Source organism: Mycothermus thermophilus (genome assembly GCF_041956435.1).
Source record: "Mycothermus thermophilus strain CBS 625.91 unplaced genomic scaffold VTJ04scaffold_6, whole genome shotgun sequence".
NCBI lineage: Eukaryota > Fungi > Ascomycota > Sordariomycetes > Sordariales > Chaetomiaceae > Mycothermus > Mycothermus thermophilus.
The window spans coordinates 2770231-2793951 of NW_027191432.1; the positions used below are offsets into that span (position 1 = coordinate 2770231).

A 23721-nucleotide genomic window follows, 5' to 3' on the forward strand; every position below is an offset into this window, starting at 1 on the left:
GGTTGGCGGTAATGATCTGATGGTTTCCATTTTGTCTTCCACGGTGACAAACCCAGGAAGAGGAAAATGTCTTCGCTCCGGGTGTTGATATGAGTAAGCTTTTGCCGCCAACCAACTCGTCTTCGGACGGACTGAGCAAAGCCAGGTGTGCCCGTGATCACGAGCATTCGTATGTACATTCTGACACCTCCCTGACGAGACTCAGCTGAAGGCCCGGACGAGACGGAAACTCAAAGTCGGAGAAACGTTCCTTGAAGGCATATGGAAGCTCCTCCCAAAGGTCTAACGCAGACGTCTCGTGCCTGAACCAGCGAGACCCAGAGTTCCTCCTCAATTTAAGTCTTACAATTACAAGGTACTTTCACACAATCTCCTCCGAGTTCCTCGACAACACACCTATATATCCATGTTTCGCCCTAGCCGCTCTATTTTTTACAAGTCCCGGTACCTATGAGTAAACTGCATTGACTCCCACACGCTTAGCGACTATTCCCATGTCATAACTTGTCAGTTGAGCGAACCCGTGCTCCCACCAATGTGCCAGTCTCAACACAACTAGGACTTCTTGGGTCTTCCCCTTCCTTTCCCAGCGGTCGCCTTCCCCTTCCCCTTCGCAGGCGCAGCTGAATCCTCGTCCTCGCCGTCATCATCCTCCGCAGCAGCCTTACCGGCCTTCTTCCCCGCGGCCGCCTTCTTTGCAGGTTTGGCCTTAGGCTGCTTGATATACTTATCCTTCTTGAGATCAAGTTCCTCATCCTCGTCGGCATCAGGTGTCTCGAGCACCTCTGCGTCATCTTCCTCCTCGATGGCCTCTTCCAAATCGGGAACCTCCTTGCCCAACCGCTTGGGCATGGTGACGCTGCTGGCTTTCATGAACGGCACGGGGTGGGAGGCAGCGTTGTACCTGGAAATTGAGTGAGCGAAGTTACAAGGGAAACGAGGGTGGAAACAAAACTTACAGTCGAGTGAAGGTGGCCTTCGTCTGGGTGTCGATCGAGACCTTGTCTTCAGCCTGATAACCCACGCCGAGTTCCCTGATGGCCTCAAAGTCGTCACGCGTGATATAGTAGCTGTCCATAAGCTCGATGACCTCCGGAACCGCGTCCTTGCCTTCAACTTCCAGCTTCTTGACCAAACGGTGCCAGAGCACAGGGAGATACTGCTGGCGGATCTCGTTGTGGTCACCAGACGACTTGAGGCGCATGTGCGAGTGGATTTCGCGGACGTAGCGGCCGAGTTTTCCATACTTGCTATTATTTCCGAGCCACGAGGTAAATCCGGGTTGTTCAGTGAACGCGCCAGCAATGAAGCTGCAGGGACGGACGGTGCTGAAGACAGCATGGGTGGGCATCAAACTCCAGTGTTGTTGAGGCCCGTGGATCATGCGGTCGACAAGATCACCATCGCTGATGCTTTCGGCTGCTTGATCGACGAGCTCGAGGTACTTGAGATTCTGTAGCCTGCCGCTGTAGCCGTTGAGCGCCGCCGGCTTTGATTTCAGATAGTTCTCCTGGATCATCAGAAAGCTGAACTCGTGGTCGTTGAAATACAGCTCAATCTTGTCGTTGAGCGTCGCCTTGCTGGCCGGGCTGAACATGCCACCGGCGATCAGCTTCTGGCAGATATCCCAAGGCTTCAACACCACATGCTTCTCCCAAGCCTTGGTCATGGCCTTGGTTTGGTCAAAGTCCATGGTTGTCTGGTCGAGCTTCGCCGTAGACAGCATGTTGATGATCTGGCGGATATCCTTGCCACTACCCTCAATGAGCGCGTTGAGGACGGGGGGCGGGATCTTGAGACCTTCCCTGTGGCAGATGGTCATCATCCGGGACCGAATCTGGTCGACAGTCGGGCGTTGGAATTTGATGTCGAAAGCCACAAAGTCGAAAGGCTTCATCTTGGGCAGTCTGCGGTCATTGCAGATGAGGATGATGGGGACCTCGGTCTTCTTGCAAAGCTTGGCAAGAGCTCCGACACCACCCCGATCGCCAGCAGACATACCGTCAACTTCGTCCATGATGAGCACAATCTTCTTCTTCGCGGCATCCACCTTCTTGCCATCACCAGCGAAGTAACCCAGCAGAGATGTGTTGTCGACAACATCCTTCACACCGTCCTCGACGAGTTTCTTGCTACGTGTGTCACTGGCGTTACTTTCCAGGACGTCGTAGCCTTCCAACTTGGCAGCGAGATGGGCGGCCGTCGTCTTGCCGATACCAGGCGGGCCCGAGATGATGATCGCACGGTACCCGCCCATTCCATCAGCACCCCGCTTCTTGAATTCATATTTGCGGTGCTTCGGCCAGTCTCGAAGCCAAGTCTGGATCCTCTCCACGTTGGCCTTGTTTCCGCAAATCTGACTCAGGGCAGTTGGCGCGTACTTGGTTGTCCACAGCTGTGAGAGGACCTGAGGCGGAGCTGATGCAGGTGCGCCACGGGCTTCGGCAGCTTTCTTGGCTGCCTTCTCCGCCTCTGCCTGGCGAGCCTTCTCCTCCTGCTCCATGCGGGCTGCTTCCGCTTGGGCCTTCTTCTCCTCTTCTTCCTGCTTTTGCTTGGCCTTCTCGGCGCCTTTTCCAGTGCCACCATTGGCAGGCATAGTCTTGATCAAATAGAACAGGCCGTTCTCATCAATCGTCTTGATTCCATGCTCCTTAATCTTGCGTAGTTTGCTCGGACCGGCGTCGTCACCGAGAACGACGAAGTCTGTCTTGCTGCTTGGGGCGCCTGTGACCTTTCCGCCGTACCGCTTGACGAGGGCCTGGGCATCTTCACGGCTGATCGTCTTGAGCAGACCAGTAAAGACAAATGTCTTGCCCATAAGGCAGTTTTCCGCGCCTTCCGGGATCTCGACGGTACCAGCCAGAGGAGGAGGCGCAGTGGCATTTCCTCCACCTTTGGCTGTCCGCCAATCGAACTTGGTCGCACCGGGCGGCGGAGCGTCGGGCGCTTGAACCGTGGGCACATTGTCCAGAATGGCCTGAACGTCGTCGGGTTCGGGTTCCGCATCTTTCTTGGCCCTCGGGGCCCGAGGCTTCGCCGGAGCTGCCTTTTTGGCTGGCTTAACATCCTCGTCATCCTCACTATCCGATGCCGGGGACTTGCGCTTTTTCGTGGCAGCGGTTCTGGGGTTCGGCTGGGTTTGATCCTGTTTGGCGGAGCGAGAGGCGACACGCTTTGGCTTGGGCAGAACCTCATCATCGCTATCCTCCTCCTCGACATAGTCATCATTCTTTCGCTTTCTACCTCCGACCTCTGCAGCGAAAATATCGTCCCCGGCATCGTCGTCGTCGTCAAGGAATGCGGCATCGTCGTCCCGATCGTGCTTCTTGTACGCAGTAATGGGTTTCTTGGAGCCGTTCTGTGCTGGTTTGGCAGGCTCGGGCGCCGGCTTCGTCGGGGCGGGCTTTGTCCTGGGACTAACACGGAGCTGAGGTCCGGAGGGGAGACGTGCGGCAGCTAACTTTGGTGTGGCCGGAGTTGAATCAGTCTGTGGCTTTGTTGCGGCCGGTGTGGAATCCGTTTTCGACCTCGTTGAGGCGAAATACTTCGCAGCCGTGGTTTCTTCTCCTTTGATCTCGGGGGCAGAACTAAGTTTGGTTAGCAACTTGGACCGCCCATTTGGGACGGCAAGGCGACATACACTGTCTTCTTCTTCGGAGGCGGATTGGCCGGCTTGTTCACTCTGCGGAATAGTTAAGCAATGTAAGCCACCAATCGATGAGTGCGATGGATTGTACATACTCGACAACCTCATCCTCGTCGCTGTCCTCGATGACCTTGCGTCCTTCTACGTCCAAGTTAGAAGCACAAATCGACGTCATTTCAGGAGGCTGACGCACTGGTTCGAGCTTTCTTCGTCTCTTCAACCTTCTTCGGAGCGGGCTTCGGAGCTGCACCGCCCTTAGCGGCGAAGAAGTTCCGAATGTCAGGCATTGTGGCCGAGGCAATCAAACTTTTGTGACGTGATGGTAGGTGATGATAGAAACCCTTGGTTCACCAGATTAATGCATTACTCGAAGGAGACCAAGGTTGAATAAAAGAAGAACAAAATCCGGGGATGCCTCCCCAAGTGTGTTTAGGCAGATGCGGAAGCCTAGCACTTAAGTCGAAGGGTTGAGGGGATGAAGTCTGGTCGTTGGCCGTTGATTCGACGCGTGCCGCGGCGTAATTGGGAAGGGGTGACGCGCTCGTGTCCGGGTCTTGGCATTTTCGCGGGACCACTCGGTCTTGGCAGCAGTGATGACTAAGCAACACTTTTGAATTTGTCGCTTTTCCGATTCAACATCTCGGAAGTGATGCTCACTCGGTTCAATGAGCTCAATCCGAACATCCACACCACCCCAGTCCTACCAGAACGACCGCAATGCGGCCAACCACCTCGCCAACACTCCTCAGTGCCTTTCAGGCGCTCAGGATATCCTCAGCGACTCCCTCCCGGCCTTCCCTCCCGACCTCCGCCCTTGCCCTCCGTCATTCCCCCACTTCCACGACAACGCCGGCCGGACCCTCACAGCACCATGTCCGTCTCTTCTCAGCGACGGCAGTTTGCGCTGGTAATTGGCTGGAACCAAATATTCCGCGCACGCGGAAGATGAGAAAGGGCCGGCCACGGGTTCCAACAGGAGGATCGACCAAGGGGACCACCGTGATTTGGGGGGACTACGGTTTGCGCATGTGCGACCATCATCGGCGCATCAGTGCGCACCATCTCAAAATGGCCGAGGACACCATCAAGCAACGGTTGCGCGGGCAGAAGTTCCGGCTGTACAAGCGTGTGGCTTGCAACGTCGGCGTGTTCGTCAGTGGCAATGAGGTGAGATAGCTCTCCCAATCCCCTTGCTGTAGATTTGGCCGGGGTGCTGATGGATTCGATGAAAAGATGCGTATGGGCAAGGGCAAGGGCTCCTTCGACCACTGGGCCGCCAGAGTGGCCGTCAACCAGATCATTTTTGAGATCCGTGGCCTGGTGCACGAACAGGTCATCCGTGACGCCTTCCGGCTGGCCGGGAACAAGCTGCCAGGTACTAAGGGTCTGAAGCATTCATGTCTTCCTGTGCTAACATCCCGCCAGGGCAGTATGAGTTTGTCAAGAAGGGCGACCCACCGGTGGTTGGCATTACAAAGCTGGAGGGGGTCACTCTGGAGGAGCTCAAGCAGCCATGGAAGAAGCTCCGAGAGGCGAAGACTGCCGGTAGCACATCATCGACAACGTCGAGCTCGGCATCACCACCAGCCTAGCCACTGTGCGGGCGCGGTCAACTGTACATTATGTATACCAACGAGGCAGCCAGGGCTGCGATGATAGATGCATATGTTTTGACCATGATGAGCCTGTGGGTGGTATCACAGCTATATCCTAGGTATCTGACCTCATTGTAACCGAAGCAGACCGACACTTGGTATGGTAAGAATTGGAAAGTCGTCACGCCAAGGGCGTTTAAGCCAGCCTCCGCGTGACGGCACATAAAGACATCACCAAGCCCCGCCCCGTTACCGGTGTGCTTGGCAGTGCGGCCGCACGTTGCCGCAGGCAGAGTACCTGGTCAGGCAGACTGAGTGTTTCGGACTGTATAGGATCTTGACTTGCCCTTTCCAGGTCACAGGTCAGGTTTATTTCCGAAGCAAAACCCTCCCAAGTTTTCGCGGGCCTTGTTTGACTTGTCATTTTTGTGTGTTTGAAATGGACAGCGCATCTGAGCGAAAAGTTCCTTTCCAAGGTTGTTCCTGAGGTAGAAGCTGGAAGGTGCAGGCGGTGGTGCTGGACCTGGTGCAGGTACCAATTTGATGTGGCCCGTGCACGCTGGGCGCCTCTAAATTGGATTCGCGTCAACCAGACGCGCTTGACATCGCGACCCGTGTCCGCCCACTTCCAACTTTTCTTCCACACATCACCAACAACGTCAAAACCACAGCCCCAATGGCGCTCATCGTCGACAAACACCGGCCCAGGTCTCTGGATGCCCTCACATACCATCAGGAGCTCTCAGAGCGCCTCCGGTCCCTGGTAGGCGCTCACAACCATGCTGCATTGACAACGCCAACCACTAACCCCCAAACAGGCTCAGAGCGGTGACTTCCCCCATCTACTCGTCTACGGCCCATCCGGCGCTGGCAAAAAGACCCGGATTGTCGCCACGCTGAAGGAGCTCTTCGGTCCAGGTGTCGAAAAGATCAAAATCGATGCTCGAGTCTTCCAAACCAGCAGCAATCGCAAGCTCGAGTTCAACATCGTGGCATCCATTTACCACCTCGAAATTACACCGTCCGATGTGGGCAACTATGACAGGGTGGTTATCCAAGACCTCCTCAAGGAGGTTGCACAGACCCAGCAGGTCGACCAGTCGGCGAGGCAGCGCTTCAAGGTCGTGGTGATCAATGAAGCCGACCACCTGACGCGCGATGCCCAGGCTGCCCTGCGTCGGACAATGGAAAAGTACTCGCCCAATTTGCGGCTGATCTTGTTGGCCAATTCAACCGCGAACATCATCGCTCCGATCCGCTCGCGTACGTTGCTCGTCCGGGTGGCTGCTCCGACCCACGAGGAGATTTGCGATGTGCTGGCCGCCTCAGCCAAGAAAGAGGGCTGGCCCGTGGTTAAGAGTCTCCATCAACGCATTGCGGAAGAGAGCGGGCGGAACCTTCGCAAGGCATTGCTGATGCTGGAGGCCGTACACGCTCAGAAGTGAGTCCAGCCTTGCATCACCCTATGTTGGTCCTTGTAAGCTAACCCCCCTTCAGCGAAAAAGTGAATGACAACACCCCAATACCCCCACCCGACTGGGAAGCCCTTATTGGGCAGATTGCGAAGGAGATCATGGAAGAGCATACGCCTGCACGCATCCTGCAGGTACGGTCCAAGCTGTACGATCTGTTGACGCACTGCATCCCGGCCACAACCATTCTACGCACGCTGGCCTTCAAGCTCATCCCCATGATTGACGACGCCCTCAAGGCTGATGTCATCAAGTGGGCAGCCTTTTATGAGCACCGTATCCGCACTGGTACAAAAGTCATTTTCCACTTGGAGGCGTTTGTCGCCAAGTTTATGCGGATTTTTGAGATGTATCTTATGGAGATGGACATGTGAGGGGGCTGATGTTGAGCAAGGGTACCTAGATGAGGTCATGGCGTTCCGGGCGTGTTGGTTTTCGGGACCTAGGTCTGTAGGGCACAGCGGCATTAACTAGCATTACGGATGACCCACGATGATGATGGCTCTTGTGAAATATGTGGCCCCAAGCAACTTCGGAATTTCGAATTTTCAAAAGACAAAACTGAGAAGAGTGTGCTTGTCACAAATATCACCGAGTGGAGGGGTTGATTTCTATGAGGTAATCCTTGATTCTAGACACAACCCCAAAACGCTGTGATGTGTCATGATGTTCACCTCCTCGCGCTGAACCCTAACCCTGCCTTCATTAGCCACCACAAAGCAACCGGCAAATGTGACCAAGCCACAACTCCGATTGGTCCCGGGACCTGCATCGGAGCTCCACCAGGCAGCCCGTCGCATGCAACAGCGGCGTCGCAGTTTCTTGGCCCGTTTCTGGGCGCTGCGCTGCTGCATCGACTTGTTTCTGCCGTGCCGGACCAACAGGGAAAAACATCAGCTTCCGGAACGTGATCGTGTCCTTTTGCGTTCGGCTGTTTTTGACGCCATACTTTCTGTTTTTGTCGAACAGCTGGCTTCTTGCGGCACGGCAACCCACTACGTCTGCCCGACGACGAGACTAGCTATCAACGCCAAACCGATCAATTCGGTGCTGCTTGACGAATTCGAACGCTTTCTGGAAACGTTTCCCTTCGACTCGAGGACCTTGGCCAACTAGGACCTCGAGATAACTAGACACAGAAGAACAGACAGTGAGCTGCTTGCTGTTCTGTGCGCCGGATGTATCGCAAGTATCGAGTCAACCTCTTATAGCTTGCGAACGATTGATCCGAACCCTCGATTTTATCGAACTCGACGTCTGCAGCTATCCACGCTGTCGCTGTGACGAGAATAAACCGCCAACATGACACTCAATCTGTTTCGCGTAGCCGGTATGGCCTCCCTGGGGGATTTCCACAGACTACAACGAGGAGGTCATTCCGTTCACCGTGCTGACAAGCGATTGCTGTCTCAATTTAGGGGACTTGTCCCATCTGGCGTCCATCTTCATTCTGCTGCATAAGATCATCCAACTAAAGGTAACTCGTTGTCTTTGGACGCCAATTGCGCTTGGGGATTCCAGCTAATATGCGCGTTCGTAGAGCTGCTCGGGCATCTCATTCAAGTCGCAGTTGCTCTACCTCCTCGTTTACGTCACCCGCTACCTTGGTACGAAGTCCCCTTCTCCAGATTTGTGCGGGAGACCGTCTAACACTACTTGCCGCAGACCTCCCTTGGACGTCTTCTCCTTACAACTTCGTCTTCAAAGTCCTCTTCATCTCGTCGCAATGCTACATCGTCTACCTGATGGCGACCAGGTACAAGCCCACCAACGACCCCAACCTCGATACCTTCCGCGTCGAGTTCCTCCTCCTCTTTGCCGGCGTGCTCGCCATCCTCTTCCCCGTGCGCTACACCGTTCTCGAGCTTTGCTGGGCCTTCTCCATCTGGCTTGAGAGCGTTGCCATTTTGCCCCAGCTCTTCATGCTGCAGCGCACGGGAGAGGCCGAGGCCATCACGGCGCATTACCTCTTCGCCCTGGGAATCTATCGCGCCCTGTACATTCCGAACTGGATCTATCGGTATATGACGGAGCCGCATCACAAGATTGATACGATTGCGGTGGTTGCGGGCGTGCTGCAAACGATTCTGTACTCGGATTTCTTCTGGATTTATTATACCAAGGTGATGAAGGGCGAGAAGTTCAAGCTTCCTGTCTAAAGTTGGCAAATCGGCGGCACCGGCTATTTGGCTGGGGAGACTTGGGACTCTTGTCTTCTCAGGAGGGAATGCGGAACACGCTTGACCTTCACTCCATTCCCTCTGATCCTTGAACACAGCTCTCCTCGAGCGTGAAGTTATGTCATGCGATACGAAACACGAATATTCAGAGGAAGGAATCAGGTGTCAATGCACCACTCTGACATTGAGCAACGGGACTGGTATGGCACGAAAAGCGAACGTGAAAAGAAAGAACAATCAGGGGCCGCGATGTGTCTCGAAGGGGGACCGTGAGGATCGAGTGCGATAACGAAGGTCCGAAGGAAGGGGGAACGGGTTGTGCCACATGCATTTCTGGCGTTCAGGAACGTTCTACACAGTTTAAAGATAATCTCTGCCTACCTACCCACTCTTCAGACTGCGGGGCAGAAAATGTGGCCGTGAGTTGTGGAATGGCATAAACAGGGGGAAAGGAGTAGTGCAGGTCTTCACACACGCGATGACACCAGAGGATAGGCGAGATGTGGTTCATGTATATAGGTACGGTTCTTGTTGGTTCCTGAGGGCTGAGAAAACGAAGGGCGATCAGGCAATGAGAATGGATTGGCGGCCCATGTGCTTCTTGCTCTGTGATTTTGCAGGAGTGTCCGGTCGACTATTATTTCTTGAGGACGATATCGAGTGCAACCCTGACCTGGAAGCGGGTGTGTTGAATGGGTTGATATATACCTATGTATGTACCTACCTACGTTTCGTCCATACTTTGGTGGTGTGTATCTGGGCTGTCGTCAGAAGAATGAATTCGACTGAGCTCAGTTTATACTACCTACTGCCTTACCTCATCGACATTGTTGGAACCACGTGAATAGCCCAGGCCAGGGTGCTTGTTTAAGTTTACTAAGTGTCAGTGTGCACAAGTACCCTGCTGCAGTCCTGTCATCCCATGCCCGGGGATGAAACGGGGGTGTCTGTGCGTCTCCGGCGTCACACAGCTCCGGGGCGATCTGCGGCACGGCGCCGATCCGGGATGGCTTGGCACCGGCCTTCGTCTTGCATGACAACCTGGGGTCAAGGTCTCTGCTCTGTATGTCGCAGCGAGTCTGTAACACAAACTGCCATGCCTCTGCCCAGAGACGTTATGCATGCGGGGGACTTTGTCATTTTGTCAAGTGCCGGGCTCGGCATCCACTTTGCTCGCGTCGAACAAACCCACGAAACCCACGGTACAGGCCGGAGATCAGTCAGCATGTCGGTTCCAGGTTGACGTTTCCACGAAGCCATTGTGACCTGGTATCGAGCCCCTTCCAGCAAGCGTCAGAACCAGGAAATGAGTGACGTGATAACCCGGAAGAAGAGCCCATGCGAAACAAGCCTCTCATTTATCCCCGTCCCTGTCCCCCTTACCTTCTTGTTTCCGGCCTCTTCCTCCCTCCTCTTTTCTCTCTCTTTGCCTTTCTGCCGTTCTGGCTAATTCCTGTCCCTCCTCGGCCCGCGCGGCATCCATCTTCTGGCTGAAAGGATGATCGCCACGACGGCCGTCGCTCGCGTTGCTCTCCTTGGATCCTGCCGCCGGCGGTAACATTCGGCGTTTGTTGTTTCAAGACATACCTTCTCTCATGAGTCCTTAGACTTGCCTGTTTCTTACCATGGCCAGGAAGCCGTTTTTAATATTTCTAATCTCACGTCTTTTCCTTCTTTTCTTGATATGCTCAAGCTGTGCTTGGGCTGGCAGCGGGGCGATGGCCCCTGGGTTGGCGCCGGGGAGGGGGAGTGAGTCCAAACTATTCCTCAGGAGGGGAACACGGGGAGGTGATACGAGGGTTGAACAGCAATCATGGAGGAGGATCGGAAAGAAGACACCGGAAGGGCTCGACCGGTTAGCGGTGAGAGAAGATGACTCGGTTGCTGAGAACAATGACGTTCCGACACTTATCGCCGAGCCGGCACACATCCTTCCTGCCGGAAGCCCTCATCCAACCATCACCCCTCCACCATCCCTCGTCCGTCTCCGGGCCCGTCAAGACCAGGGCCAGATTGACGCCCTCAGCGCCCAGCTCCGCCAATTGAGTGAGCAATCCCGCCAAGTTAGCCAGGCGAGTCAGCAGCTCAGCCAGTCTTCCCAGCAACTCAGCCAGTCGCTGCAACAAATGAGCCAGCGGCTCAGCCAGACGGAGCAATCTCTTGCAAGCGCGCGGCTCGTGGCCAGCGCGGCCGAGAATGCGTCGCGGGAAATGTCACAGGCCTCGGCGGAGGCATCGAGGCGGGCGGATGAAGCCAGTCGGAGAGCGGACCAGGCTATCACAGAGGCGCAGCGGTCCGCTTCGCAGAGCGCGAGCAGAGCGGTGTCGGAGAGCTTGGCCGCTCTATCTTCAAGCTTGTCCAGCGCGCTCAGTGCGGCGAGCCGGAGCGCATCTGAGGCCATGAGGTCGGCGTCGAGCGTTGCGCGGGCGGCGCAGGCGGAGGCGACTGCTCTGAGAGTAAGTGTTTGCTTACCCCTGGCCATCACCCGTTTGATATAGGGATCGTGTCCTAACGTATGCCTTTAGAACGAAGCCAACACCCAAATTCAAGCCGCCCAAAATACCACACTTTCTGTCACGCAAACCGCCCTGGCGGTGGTTGGCGCCATCATCGGCTCCTCCCTCCTCACCGGTCTGGCTGTCATCTTTGTCATCCGCTACCGGCGCAACAAGCAACGCGAACTCGGCGGGTACGGACGCAACAGAGGCGAGGCCATGGGATACCCACAGTTCACCGGGACCCCCAACAACTATGAGGTGTCCAAGCGGTCATCAACCTCTTCCTCATCCGTCTCATCCTCGATTCTTAAAAAGGGCTACTACGCCCCCAATTCAGAGACGCCCAGAAAGAAAATGAGAGATGATAGGAGTAGCATGTACAGCACCGAAGACGAGGTGAACACATTCCAGTTCGCGACCGGGGCGGCGGCAGCTGTCAGTCGGCCAACACCGGTGGCGACGACGGGCCGGGTAGGATACGCTGTCGGCTCCTCTCGCCCGGGCTGGCAGGGAGGTAAGAAGGGTGGGAATAACAGCAACATCGAGAAGAAGGAGTTCAAGTTGAGTGATCCGCCGCCACCGAAAGCAAAGACAAATAATGGGGCGAAAGGGGCGACAGCAGGGACGACGACAACGACGACTGGAACAACGGAAGCGGGAGGGGGTAGATTCAGTCTTTTCCCCAGTCCTCAGAAGGATCCAGGACCAGCACAGGGGCAGGCGAAGACGAGGGCCAGCGCCGCTTTGTCGAGTGCTGGCATGCCGAGTTTGGAGAAGTGGTTGAGAGACGGGACGAATGTGAGCCCGTTTGCTACTGTGAAAGGACTTGGAAACAGGAAGTCGGTGGAGGATTCTAATACCATTGGGAAGGCGAGGTGAAGATGGAGGATAATGTTGGTTTGGTTGCGTAGTGAGATCTATTTCTGTGATACCATGATACCACACTGGGAGGGTTTCGTGTTAGTATTATGTCCGGAAGACGAGAGATTACTTATTCCACCAGATACCTGTTTACCTCCTCACCATCGCGCTTGAATCTGGCAGTCTGACAACCATTTCATAATACCTACCACAGACTTTGAGAGTTACTGAATGCGTGGTTGACATTCCAGACTCTTATTCCCTGCTTAACTACTGTGTAAGTACCGAGCCTGCGGTCCGAAGGTTTGTGTTTTCACAGGCAAGATGCTTGTATTGATTCCGCAGCGTCGTCTCATGTTGGGTCGGCAGTTCCTTGAACTGACTCGCCGATTCACCAAGTTCATCCGTGAGTTCGCATCAGGGGTAAACAAGATAAACTGACATTCCAGGTTGAGCGCTAGCGATATCCCTTCAAAGACTCGGCCCCTCCTCGCCGCACAGCGCAGCGGGCGGATGAGTACCTGAACAAGACATGGCTTATAGGTAACGAAGGAGGCGTGTTTGTGATTTTCTTCGGCTGTTCAGACATAGCAAGGGTGCTGAGTCATGCCCGTCAAGCCAACGACAGAAGGCATACACCATGCTTTTGGTGCTTGTGAGGTACAGTACATCACATATTCCGTCCAACTATCGTCACCTATGGTGTGTATTTAATTTACCTCTGGGTCTATTTCGGTTCTCCAATGTTAACTGAACACAACGTTCGAAACGCTGTGGCAGTCAAGCAAAAGCTGCCCACAATGATGTTTGACGTCAGAATAACATTCTTGGTGGTCCCTGGTAGGAGGGATCCACGGGTCGGCCAGCCCGTTGACGGGAGGATCCAAATGAGATGAACATGAGACGAGCGATCTTGGCAACTATCTTGTTCCGGTTGCTCGCGTGCTCCGTTTCGAGATTGGGCCAACCAGGGAAAAATGTCACGTTGCCGCCGTTGAGATCCCGGCGGGTTTTGATGTCAGTGCATCGAACATGCCACCAGTTCAACACCACTATTAGTAGTTACAGCATCACTGAGATGTACTCCATACGGGGTATGTTTGTTGCCTTTTGATTGTGTGAGTGAAATGCCTTCTGACAGGGGCCCGCTCCGAGATGCCGCATCAAGTGAATCACTCCACAGGGCTCATACTTATAGATATACCTACACTGCTTTGCAGTCTTGTGCACTCCAGATAAAAACACGTCGTTCCATGGCATTGGATTCTCCCGCGAAACGACATCCACCAAACCCACCCATCCTCATCGTCAGCCGTAGTGGCTTGGCTACCTACCCACACAGCCCCTAAAACCAAGACTTGGGTTGCTTGTCTGGCTGAGATGGGGCACTGCGCAGGAGGAAAAGAGCGGGCTGGGCAACCAGCAGCAGGAGTTTACAGAAGGACAAGATCTTGGCCAAGCACCTCAGTTCCCGGTTGAGGCCAAGGTTCCACCCCCTGGCCATCCCCGAACCATCCACACGGCAGCGATCCAGCGAAGAGATTGCCCTGTCTCCTTGTCGCTTGTCATGCTTCTTCTCCTTTCCCTCCCATACCTTGCCTGGGCTGTAGTTTTCTTCTCCCCGTCCAGAAAATGACTTGACTTCTTGTGCTTGTTGCATTGTCCATCACCATTCTTCCGGTCGTTACTGTTGTTTGTTTTAACTGGGTCAAGTGCGTTACCTTCCCCCCTTTTTTTTTCGTTCGACGAAGTCCTTTTGGGATTGTTTGTCCCAAACTTCCGGTCCACGGATACCAGGTGGCTTTGTCACCGCCTTGCCTCTACATCAACCGACACCACGAACGTGATCGCCCGCCGCGCACGCCACCCGTCCTTCGTCACCGGCCTGGAACGGAGCATTGGTGTGGCCGCTTCGATGTCGACAAGGCCAGGTCCAACCCATCCATAGCCCTTCATCCTCGCCCTCGACACTCTTTTCCCGGCTTCGTGAATCGAGCAGTTCAAGCGATAGCAGCGTTGGCCCACCATGAAGCCGTGTCTCTCGTTTCTCCTCTCCCAGAGGGTGCTTATATTTATAGCAACACTTTTAATCCTCTCCGGCATTCTTAGCACTGCCGCTGTCGCCCGGAGCGGCACCGGAGCTTTCTCCTTCTACCGCCCAAGCCCAGCAACCACCGAAACTGTGACACACCCATCCCAGTCCACGCCACCACAAGACCAATCCCAATCGCAGCAAACCCAGAGCCAACCTGAGGATCAACAGCAACAGCCAGCATGGGTCGGCCTGGGCTTCAACATCCCTCCGCACAACGGTCCCGCCGCCCCGAACGAGCCTGAGTTCAAGTACTACCACGAAGCCGGCAAGAGCCAAGAGCTCCAGCACTACGATTCACGCTTCTTCCGGGGCGAGGTGCCATATGCAAAGCACCGCTTCCTGCTGACGCATCTGATCCGCGCGTACCTCAAGACCTTCTCGGAGGAGCTCAAGCTCGAGACCTGGCTGGCGCACGGCACACTGTTGGGCTGGTTCTGGAACGGTCATAACTTGCCTTGGGATGTCGACGTGGACGTGCAGGTCATGGGCGAGACCCTGATCCAGCTTAGCATGCACCACAACCAGAGCGTTCACGAATACACATACTATATCAGTGATGAGGAGGAGAGCTTGGGAGATGTGTGGGATTACCCAGCGGTGGTGTACCATGACGGACGAGAGAAGCAGGAGGAGGACAAGAAGGAGGAGGAAGGAAAGAAGAGCAGCAGGAGTCTGAAGCGCGACGACGCCGACAAGGAAAAGAAGAAGCGCACGCGGTACTACTACCTCGACATCAACCCATTCGCGACGCGCGTCGGCCGGGGGATGGGCCAGAACGCCATTGACGCACGGTGGATCGACATCGCCACGGGCATGTATGTCGACATCACGGCGCTTATGGAGCGCGACCCTAAGGGCAAGCCGGGCATCATCAGCTGCAAGAACTTCCACGACTACAAGCCAGAGCAGCTGTTTCCCCTGCGCGAGACCGAGTTTGAGGGTGTTCCCGCCCTGGTGCCCTGGGATTACGAGAAGATCTTGGCGGATGAGTACGGCGCTAAGAGCATGACGGTAACGGAGTTCCATGGGTAGGTTATGACATCCCATTGCATTTTCTTGACAGATGGATAACTGACACTGTCGCCGACAGCCATCGGTTTGATTCCGAGAAGAAGGAATGGATCAAGATTGAAGACGACAAAAAGAAAGACTCCGAAAAGAAGCCGGAGGGCGACAAGAAGGCCGATGACAAGGCTGGTGGCAAGAAAGCGGATGAAAAGAAGACTGAAGACAACAAGAAGCCCGCTGCCGAGGGCCAGGAAGACAAGAAATCCGAGCCCACAGCCCCCGCCACCACTACCACCAGCCCGGAACCGACGAACAAGCCCGAGTCGAAGGCGAGAAGGAGACGCGGCGTTCCGAGGAGGTAGAAGTCACATCATCGCTAGCCATGCAACTCCTTGGCTGTCCTTCGGTCTTGATGGATGTCGCAATATCGCAACCCATAAGTGAATGATTTGTTCTGACGGAGTATACGAGTACGGCTTGGGAGAAGGGATACGGTTCATGCATCACCGCGCCAGGACCATCAACAGTCTACATATTGCTTTATTCCTCCAACGTCATTACCACGCACAGTCTCGTCGCCGTGTGGTGTGGTGTATCGTCCGTGACGCTTTGCATTTTGTTCACGTCGCACGTTTGGTCGGAAGAGAAGATGGTTGGGTGCCGGAATGGAGGGACGGGATGGGATTGGATCATCGAACTTTGTGACTATATTATCCAGAGCAAATCCAAGAGCATGGGTGGCGAGGTAAGGGTTGGACAACCTGATGACCGAGATCACGGTCCCGGATTGTGGCTGCTGCGGTGAAGCAAACGGCTTAAACATTTCTTGTGTCATGGCTTTTTCTTTTCTTTTGTAGATAGTAGGGTATATACTATGGTTAATATTCGTTTCGGGCTGTGATTGGGGTGTTGTATCATTTCAGGTCTGTGTTTGTGATTGAGCCAACGTTGCAAAAGATATTCCCTCAAGGTCTAACTCGAAGATAAGTTCTTGTTCCGTAACCCATCGTCCATTGTCAATGTTTCTATCACCACTCAGTGACGCTGGTGGGTGGAAGGATGATGTACCGGTCTGTTGCGTCATCACCATCAATGTCAGTTCCTGACCTAACCAGTTTCATGCGGACACCAATATCAAGTTGTCACCAAATCCTCTATTCAAATTCCATCCGCGGCTACCTGCTCTCCGAATCCAACATCACCATAATGCTCAATCCCTAATAATTCAACCGCATGGAATGATGAACGCCATGAGAACACAGCAACGCCAACGGCCCTCCCTATCATATCCAACGAACGTATCCATCCACAAGCCCATCCCACAACCCAAAGCCGACCGACTGGATATACAAAACCCTCATTGATATCCTTCCCACTCTTCACCTTCTCTCGCAGAAGATCACAGCCATGTCTATGCTATTCTCTCTTTTCCCGCCTTTCCCTTCCCTTCCAAACGCCATGCTGCTTCATCCTCATTCAAAATAAAAGCACCGTGGAGAAGAAGTGGCAAAAATATCAGACAGCAATACCCTCCCCTTCCTCATCCCTGTCCAGCTTCTCCAACCCCTCACACGCGGCACCATACACCTTCAACGGCACCGCCACCTCGAAGCTCTCGCAGCCTGGGAGCGCTTCGACGCCGACGAGGATCCTGCCGCCGCGATCGTCGCAGGATATCTCTTCCAGGAATGGATGTGGTGGTGGCGCTTTGATTTGGGGGGGTATCGTCAAGGAGGCCGGGAGGTTATGTTTTTTCTTGAGTTTGTTGGGCGGCAGTTTTCCTGAACCTGTTGATTGCATCCTTGCCTGCTCAGAGTCGAGCATGCCCTCTTGTTCTCCTGCTTCATCTTCGTCGCCCTCTTCTTGCTCAGCTCCATCCTCATCATCAACCTGTGTTTGCTGTTGTTGCTGTTGCTTCTGCAGAAATTGCTGCTGCTGGTGATCCTCACCCTCCACAGGCACCACAAACTCCAACCTCAGCTTCCACGCCAGCCCCACCCCGCTCGTGACGAACTCGGGTGTCGCATTGGCCGGAATCGTGGCGTTGAACACAAACCTCCTCGCAAAGAGACACGCCTCGCTCCCGCTCGCCCACACCTTCCTCGTCACCCTCGTGACGCTCGCCTCGGACCGGAGCGCGAGGCTTGCGTCTACTTTCTCGGTCGTTTCGAGCGCCGCGTGCACCGCGTAGCACCGCACCTGGGCCTGCGAAAAGTCCACGGCGCAGGTAACCACCTCGCCGAGCCTGAAGGCAGGCCGGGTGATCATGACGGTGCCGACGCGGCGGCCGTTACGGGCGATTTCGAACCTGTTTGGTGCTTGATGCGGGTGATGAGGGCCCCCTGGACCAAAGTTGGAGCGGAGGATGGCGAGATCGATGGCTTCTTTAGCGGTTGGGGGTGGCAGGAAGGGGTTGTCACTGATGGAGTGGGCTGAAGGACGGCGGGAGGAAGAAGGGGTACGGGCGGGGGATAGGGGAGCGGTGGGACTGAGGAGGGCGCCGTGAGGATTGGTGGCGGAGGTATGATTTCGGGGACGGCAGAGGAGTTCGTCGACATAGTTGAAGAAGGAGGACATAGTAGAGTCCGCGATGGACTGGGCAGATTTATGGGTTTTCTTTTTCGGGACGTGGCCGTCGACTGAACGTACTTGCGCTTGGTCGCGGAGGAGGATGTAGGGCGACATTAGATCGTGACCGAGGATCTCTCCATGGCTGTTGACACTGCCCAGTACGCGGAAAGGTACTTCAACCGACTTGACCTTCTGCTCTCTGGCGGTACCGGGTCGCTGAGTGCCGATGACAAGGCTGTAGGAGATCTTGATGGCTTTGCCGCGGTGTGTGGGTGGCAGCCCCTTTGGCAGACGGAACGTGTACTCGAAGGAGCGGCTGTCGCCGGGTGCGAGCTGCAAGTCAACAAACAGGATGGACTGCGGCGTCGATAGCAATGGGATAGATTTCGAGTTGGCGATTCCTCGCATCTCCTTGATAGTGCTGAGCTCACCACCACCAAGCAACTCGCCAATGGAGCTCGTGATGGCGCCCCAGCCAAAACCGCGCAGCAGCCCGCTGTCGCGCTTGGAAGGCTCTAACCCGACAACACCACCACCCTGTCCGCCCACGACCGCCTTGCGCTTGACGGCTTCGAACGGGCCGAGATTCACGAGCGAGCCGTCCAAAGTGAACGACCCCTGAATCTGAGCGTAGCCCATCATTAATGTCTCGGGCATTCTCGCCGCTGCAGCTGATGTTGGTCCGTTGCCTGGACCTAGAGGCGACGTCCTTCGGCCAATCGGGGAGCGCACCTGAGTTCGAAAAGGCTGCTGCGTAACATATTCCGAAGCCAGCGTCTCGGATGAATGGTTGCTGAGAGAGTAGAATTCGCCGCTACTCCGTGGGGTTCCAGCGATGCTCATTGTTGAAAGTATCTTTGCCGGCGGAGCTACTCCTTGCTCGTTGATAGTCGGCACGGTGTCCTTTGTCCTAATCGGGGGTCCGCCGGCAGTCGGGCTCAGGGGATCATCGTCGGTTGATGCTCCTCCTGATGGTGCAGGCGGTGGTTTTTCTGGTGACATGGGGAACTTAAAGTCTGTTAGGGGGTGTGGTGATATGGGCGACCTGCGGAAATCGCCCCTCGGAGTAGCGGGCGTTGTCGATGTGCCGGCTCTTCGGCCATTGATGCTGCGCTCGGGAGGATATGAAGCGTGGAAGAGCGGCGACGGTTGGGCGATAGGCGTCTTCGGGTGCGTAGCTACATCGTGTGTCAACCATAGTCCTCCAGAACCCAATTCACCTATGTCCGAAACTCACCAGATCGCGGCCCGTTGAATAAGCCACCGCGCGGTAGGATCTGTAGACTAGACGCCCGAGCATGCCCCCTTGGGCGTGGTGGCTTAGGAGATGACATCCCTCCGCTCTGCGCGGTGTCCTCCAAGCCGCCGATCGAGCCTATTGACACGATTGACACGGATCTCTTATGCCCATGAGCATGTCCGCGCCCTTCCGGCCCTCCGCCGCCTGCCCCTGCCGTGTTCGCGCTACCATTCCCATTGCGCACGCTCCTCCCACTACTGCTTGTCACTGTCGACGGCCCCGGTGTTGTTGGGCTCTGTAACCACGAAAGTGACTCGGATCTCGCTCGCGAGGCAGCCGATGGGACCGAAACTGACAAGCTCGATCGGTGATGTCCACGAGCAACAGGAGGTGGGGTAAGGCCAGGCGATGCGACAACGGGACTCCCGGAGCCTCCACGAGCTGGGTGTGAACGGCGCGACGAGAGGACACTTGGAGAGGAGACAGCAGGCCTCAGAGTGGTCGGGGTCGACAAGGCCGACGACGGGTTTGGGCTTTCGGGACCGGTGCGGGTGACATTCCGGAAGGTGATGGTACACTTGACCTCTTCGCCGGCGAAGACGACCTGCTCATGCCAGCGCACGAAGACGCGGATGTTGCTGGTGGCACTGCCTTGGCTGTCGGGCAGCATGGCTGGTCGCTGAGGGACCCGACGGACTCGATGGGCAAGGCTTGGGGTTGTTCGACTCTTAGGTTGACTTTGGGAGACCAGGCAATGGAGCGTATCAAGGGCCGCAATTGGGGTTTGAGGCAACGTTCCCTTACCGAAAAGGGACTTCAATTGCTGGCCAAAGTCGTTGTTGTTGTCGTCGTCATCAAGCTGTTGGTCTTTGCATTGCTCGCGAGGTGCTGGAGCATCGTGCGGCTGTCAGGGCACGATACTGAAAAGTGAGAAAAAAAGAGCCAAAATCCACCTCTTGCTCTGTGTTGTGTGAGTTGTTATCTCGATCTGGGGTTGGAGTTGTTGGAGGTCGCAGCTTCAGGTTGGACTCTCTTTGGAGCAACGCGCTGCAGAGGCCACCATGCGCTGGCCACCAGCCGCGGACGGAAGATGGGAGGATTCTTGGCGTTGGCCTACTGCATCCCTAACCCTGAATCACACGCTCATCTTGCCCCTTTTCCCCCTTTTCCAAGGTCAACACCATTTCTTCCACAGGCATGCGTTTATTTCGTGGCTCTCTGAGCAAATCAAAATAGTTATGTCATCACCATACAGATGTAAAAGCATGTGAATGACGTATTCATGGATAACTGCTTGGGGTATTTATTATGTGCATAGATTACGGGAGTAACTAAATAAGGCTGATCTCTCTATGAATATACACAAATGCCCGTCCCCATCCTCTTTCAAACATACTTGGCTTTCTTTGGGAAAACGTTTCCAACATCGTTCCACAGATCCAGCTGGTAGATATCTGCATGCTCCCCAGTTCCTTGTCTCGTACCGTAGCGTATAGAGCTGGCCACGTGCCCGATACTCTCAGCAAGCTGATTCTGCGGGGCGATCGGCCCAGTCTCGATCGTGTTCATCGCCGTACGCATCAGGCGGGCGACGGCAAAGTAGCTCTGGTGATCCAGTACCGGAATCCTGCGTGTGACAAACAACACGGCCGCTATCACCAGTACCTGGAGGCCCAATACCGCGCTGAGGACACCGATCGCCCGATCCCATTTCACTTGAAGCGTTGTGATGATGAAGGCGTGCTCCGATGCTCCCAGATCTCGCGGCACTCGAGGCAGGGTTTGCTGCGCGCCAACGAGAGCGATAACAGGGTGCCGGGCAGCAATATCCGCGGCCGTGAGCTCGAGCCATGGCGGAATTATGGTCATAGGATCAGCAGCAGCCCAGTCCATAAACAACCCTTTATCATCGTACTCCTTCATCGCCCAGTTCGCCATTCTGGAGTTCTCAGACTTATATCCCTGAGTACTTGCGGTGAGGAGCGCATAGGTGAAGTTTGGAACAGCCGCCAGCGGGTAGTTGGTGATGACGTCGTCGGTAAGGCCCCTCTCCGGTTTCTGGCCATGCGTAAGGCATGTTCTGCACTCAAACAGTGCGCCATCAATGAACTTGATATCTTTTTTCACAACGGTCGTGTACATATCTATGGAGATGCAACCACAAGATTTCGTCAGTTTCATCCAGACACATTTTTTGGTTCTCACAGGGAGGCTACTCACGAGTCGTCACACATGTCGTGTCAGTTTGCTCCCAGAAAAATTCCTTTTTCATCGCCCACAAAAACCCCTGACCCACCTGGATTAAGTGTGGGCAAGAGAGCGCAGCAGGAAAATCCACATAATCGGGGACATTGTGGTTGCTACACCAGCCTAACGCAGTCATATCACTGTCAGACGAGCCACCTAATCTTGCCTTCCATGACAACGTCTTGGATGTCTTTTCCGCACGGTAATCACTCACCAGTGTCGTTGGCTGGGCGTTCAAACACACGCTTCTCGCCCTCATAGATGCCGTCTTCGCCCAAGTATCGACCAATGCATGTAGCAGTGCTCTGCATGAGCCTGTCAGGGGAGGGATATTCATTCTGCCCCACATATTCATGGAGGGGGTACGTGTAAGTGACTTTGTTTCCCTCGACTGTACGATCGATGCCGAAGCCGCCGAGGTTGGTCGCGTTCCAGAGCGACGAGTTCAGCCCGGTAAACGAGTATGGCACGGTGATACGACCTACGGCTTCAAGGCCGGCCAGAAAATCTATGGAGGTTGTCGTGTCTGGCGTTAGAAGGCTTTCGAAATGATACGAGTTTCCGTACATACCTGCGGCGCGAGCTCTTTCATTAGCGCATCTCGAGGTGGTGCAGTCATATACCCGCAACGATTGCAGCGGCCATCCAAGAGTATTAACCTCAGCACCTTCGTGACTAAAGTCGGTAACCATGACGGGATATTCGATCTGAACATTTTCGTTGAGATTGTAGACCAAGCCAAATGCCGCGACCCCGAGTCGGCAAGCCATGTTGAAGACCAGATACACAAGAACAACAAATGTTGTAACGGAAAACTTTCGCCAGCCGAGTTGATATACAAGAAGTCTGAGCGAGCCCGTTGGGTTGTGCATATTGAGAAGGAGGTCGACTTCAGCCGGTGAGTGGGTGTTCTTCGCCAGGAGCGGCCAACGGAGGGCAGCTCCCAAGATGCCGATCAATGAGCCGAGAGACAAGCTGACTAGTGACGAGCAAAGGATGGTGAAGCTGTTGAACAACCGACGGTCCCATGTATCCAGGTTGTTTTTCATTTCGTAGAGGTAGAGGCCAACCAAGAGGACGGCGCTGAATATCATGCCCGAGGCGAGACGCCATATAATACTCCACCATGAAAGGCCCGTCCGTCCATAGGGAGTTGGTGTCCGGATGCCGTCATCGCTCTGCTTGTCGGAAGCGTTTCGCAGAAGGCTTGCGTTGGTCGACGCCGAAGCTGACCCATAGTAATGGGGTCGTTGGATTTCTGAGAAATCGTAATAGTTCGTGGTAGAGACATATGACTGCATGTTGACGACTCGAGCATGATGCTGTGTCTCCCAAGAATCACAATAACAACAAGAGACCCAAGACAAGCACATTGGTCCTCTGCCTTTGTATTAGTATACCACCGACCTCCGCTCTCATCGAGACGCAAGGCGGTTACCCCCCTGGCATGATGGGGTTGATGGCGCATTCTGCCTGATCGCCAACAGTCACCAACAGACCAAGCTACTGCATCGCTACAAGGTTCCACGCAGCTTCACGCTGGCTCGAGGGCATCGGATTCCCGCGCTTCTCGCGGGGCAGCTGAGCGTCGAGGGACACATCCGGCTTTGCTTGGAGTCTGGTCCGCAAGGGGAGCATGGTTTGCGGGCGGCACAGCTCAACAACCCGGCACGACAACACCATTTAAGCGCCCACACTATCACCCTATTGGCCACACAATTTGGCAGGCGTCTCATTAAGCGCTGGCTGTGACAGAGCCCTATCGCCCTGCCCTGCCGTCTCTTGGACAACTCAACGGCGTCAATAAACTCTCCAAAAAACTAATAACAAGTAAGTCCATCAGTGAGCGCTGGATGCACATACCTAGGATACCTGAGCTTCCTGCATGAACAGGGTGGGAGGTGACGGAACAAGATGGTTGCGGTCTAATTTGAATCTGCTTGCCGTGAGCCATCATGAGCACCCTGGGAAGCTCTTTCGCAATGATTCTCATGGAGGCTCCCCTTTCTGCCCAGTCTACAGATGGAGGGGGAGGTCCGACACCGCCACCACCACCACCACCACCTCCTCCTCCTCATCCTCATCCTATATATGTCCCAGGTGCACCACCCCCTCCGACAGCAGCCTGCGTCAGCTCAACAACACAACCGAAACACCAAGCACAAAATATCGAGTTCAGACCAACATGGTACTTCTTCTACGGCTCCCTCACCAACCCCTCCTGGCTGAAAGAGGTTCTCGACCTCCCCTCTGACCCGACACTCCACAACGCAATCGTCGTCGGATACGAGATCCTCCCGTGGGGTCC

General features: G+C 55.0%; 12 protein-coding genes across 12 annotated transcripts in view; 6 read left to right on the plus strand and 6 right to left on the minus strand.

Moving 5' to 3' along the window:
• Positions 1-555: 555 nt before the first annotated feature.
• Positions 556-3933, minus strand: VTJ04DRAFT_9412 (uncharacterized protein; the record flags this gene model as incomplete). The annotated part of the gene is made up of 5 exons (XM_069367957.1): positions 556-904; positions 960-3587; positions 3641-3682; positions 3742-3787; positions 3840-3933. The coding sequence occupies 5 exons, from the start codon at positions 3931-3933 to the stop codon at positions 556-558; spliced, it is 3159 nt and encodes a 1052-aa protein (XP_069216233.1).
• A 430-nt stretch (positions 3934-4363) lies between these two features.
• VTJ04DRAFT_9413 (mitochondrial 54S ribosomal protein uL16m) lies at positions 4364-5238 on the plus strand (the record flags this gene model as incomplete). The annotated part of the gene is made up of 3 exons (XM_069367958.1): positions 4364-4813; positions 4880-5021; positions 5072-5238. 3 exons carry the CDS (start codon positions 4364-4366, stop codon positions 5236-5238), a joined length of 759 nt encoding a protein of 252 aa, XP_069216234.1.
• A 679-nt stretch (positions 5239-5917) lies between these two features.
• VTJ04DRAFT_9414 (uncharacterized protein) lies at positions 5918-7087 on the plus strand (the record flags this gene model as incomplete). The annotated part of the gene is made up of 3 exons (XM_069367959.1): positions 5918-6004; positions 6060-6682; positions 6739-7087. The coding sequence occupies 3 exons, from the start codon at positions 5918-5920 to the stop codon at positions 7085-7087; spliced, it is 1059 nt and encodes a 352-aa protein (XP_069216235.1).
• A 424-nt stretch (positions 7088-7511) lies between these two features.
• Positions 7512-7829, plus strand: VTJ04DRAFT_9415 (uncharacterized protein; the record flags this gene model as incomplete). Its single annotated transcript, XM_069367960.1, has 1 exon — positions 7512-7829. One exon carries the CDS (start codon positions 7512-7514, stop codon positions 7827-7829), a length of 318 nt encoding a protein of 105 aa, XP_069216236.1.
• A 186-nt stretch (positions 7830-8015) lies between these two features.
• Positions 8016-8872, plus strand: VTJ04DRAFT_9416 (uncharacterized protein; the record flags this gene model as incomplete). The annotated part of the gene is made up of 4 exons (XM_069367961.1): positions 8016-8043; positions 8132-8190; positions 8254-8320; positions 8379-8872. 4 exons carry the CDS (start codon positions 8016-8018, stop codon positions 8870-8872), a joined length of 648 nt encoding a protein of 215 aa, XP_069216237.1.
• A 23-nt stretch (positions 8873-8895) lies between these two features.
• VTJ04DRAFT_9417 (uncharacterized protein) lies at positions 8896-9404 on the minus strand (the record flags this gene model as incomplete). The annotated part of the gene is made up of 3 exons (XM_069367962.1): positions 8896-8996; positions 9068-9226; positions 9275-9404. The coding sequence occupies 3 exons, from the start codon at positions 9402-9404 to the stop codon at positions 8896-8898; spliced, it is 390 nt and encodes a 129-aa protein (XP_069216238.1).
• Positions 9405-10611: 1207 nt separating this feature from the next.
• Positions 10612-12270, plus strand: VTJ04DRAFT_9418 (uncharacterized protein; the record flags this gene model as incomplete). The annotated part of the gene is made up of 2 exons (XM_069367963.1): positions 10612-11349; positions 11419-12270. The coding sequence occupies 2 exons, from the start codon at positions 10612-10614 to the stop codon at positions 12268-12270; spliced, it is 1590 nt and encodes a 529-aa protein (XP_069216239.1).
• A 2008-nt stretch (positions 12271-14278) lies between these two features.
• VTJ04DRAFT_9419 (uncharacterized protein) lies at positions 14279-15717 on the plus strand (the record flags this gene model as incomplete). The annotated part of the gene is made up of 2 exons (XM_069367964.1): positions 14279-15375; positions 15438-15717. 2 exons carry the CDS (start codon positions 14279-14281, stop codon positions 15715-15717), a joined length of 1377 nt encoding a protein of 458 aa, XP_069216240.1.
• A 3-nt stretch (positions 15718-15720) lies between these two features.
• Positions 15721-16178, minus strand: VTJ04DRAFT_9420 (uncharacterized protein; the record flags this gene model as incomplete). Its single annotated transcript, XM_069367966.1, has 2 exons — positions 15721-15831; positions 15888-16178. The coding sequence occupies 2 exons, from the start codon at positions 16176-16178 to the stop codon at positions 15721-15723; spliced, it is 402 nt and encodes a 133-aa protein (XP_069216241.1).
• A 692-nt stretch (positions 16179-16870) lies between these two features.
• On the minus strand, positions 16871-19836 carry VTJ04DRAFT_9421 (uncharacterized protein; the record flags this gene model as incomplete). Its single annotated transcript, XM_069367967.1, has 2 exons — positions 16871-19104; positions 19164-19836. 2 exons carry the CDS (start codon positions 19834-19836, stop codon positions 16871-16873), a joined length of 2907 nt encoding a protein of 968 aa, XP_069216242.1.
• A 716-nt stretch (positions 19837-20552) lies between these two features.
• VTJ04DRAFT_9422 (uncharacterized protein) lies at positions 20553-22714 on the minus strand (the record flags this gene model as incomplete). The annotated part of the gene is made up of 4 exons (XM_069367968.1): positions 20553-21310; positions 21387-21536; positions 21628-21921; positions 21985-22714. 4 exons carry the CDS (start codon positions 22712-22714, stop codon positions 20553-20555), a joined length of 1932 nt encoding a protein of 643 aa, XP_069216243.1.
• A 202-nt stretch (positions 22715-22916) lies between these two features.
• Positions 22917-23721, minus strand: part of VTJ04DRAFT_9423 (uncharacterized protein) — a gene marked incomplete at both ends in the record, with an annotated part of 2615 nt that continues 1810 nt past the window's right edge. The window contains one exon of the mRNA XM_069367969.1: positions 22917-23031. Coding sequence (XP_069216244.1) covers positions 22917-23031 — 115 coding nt within the window. The remainder of the gene's footprint in view (positions 23032-23721) is intronic.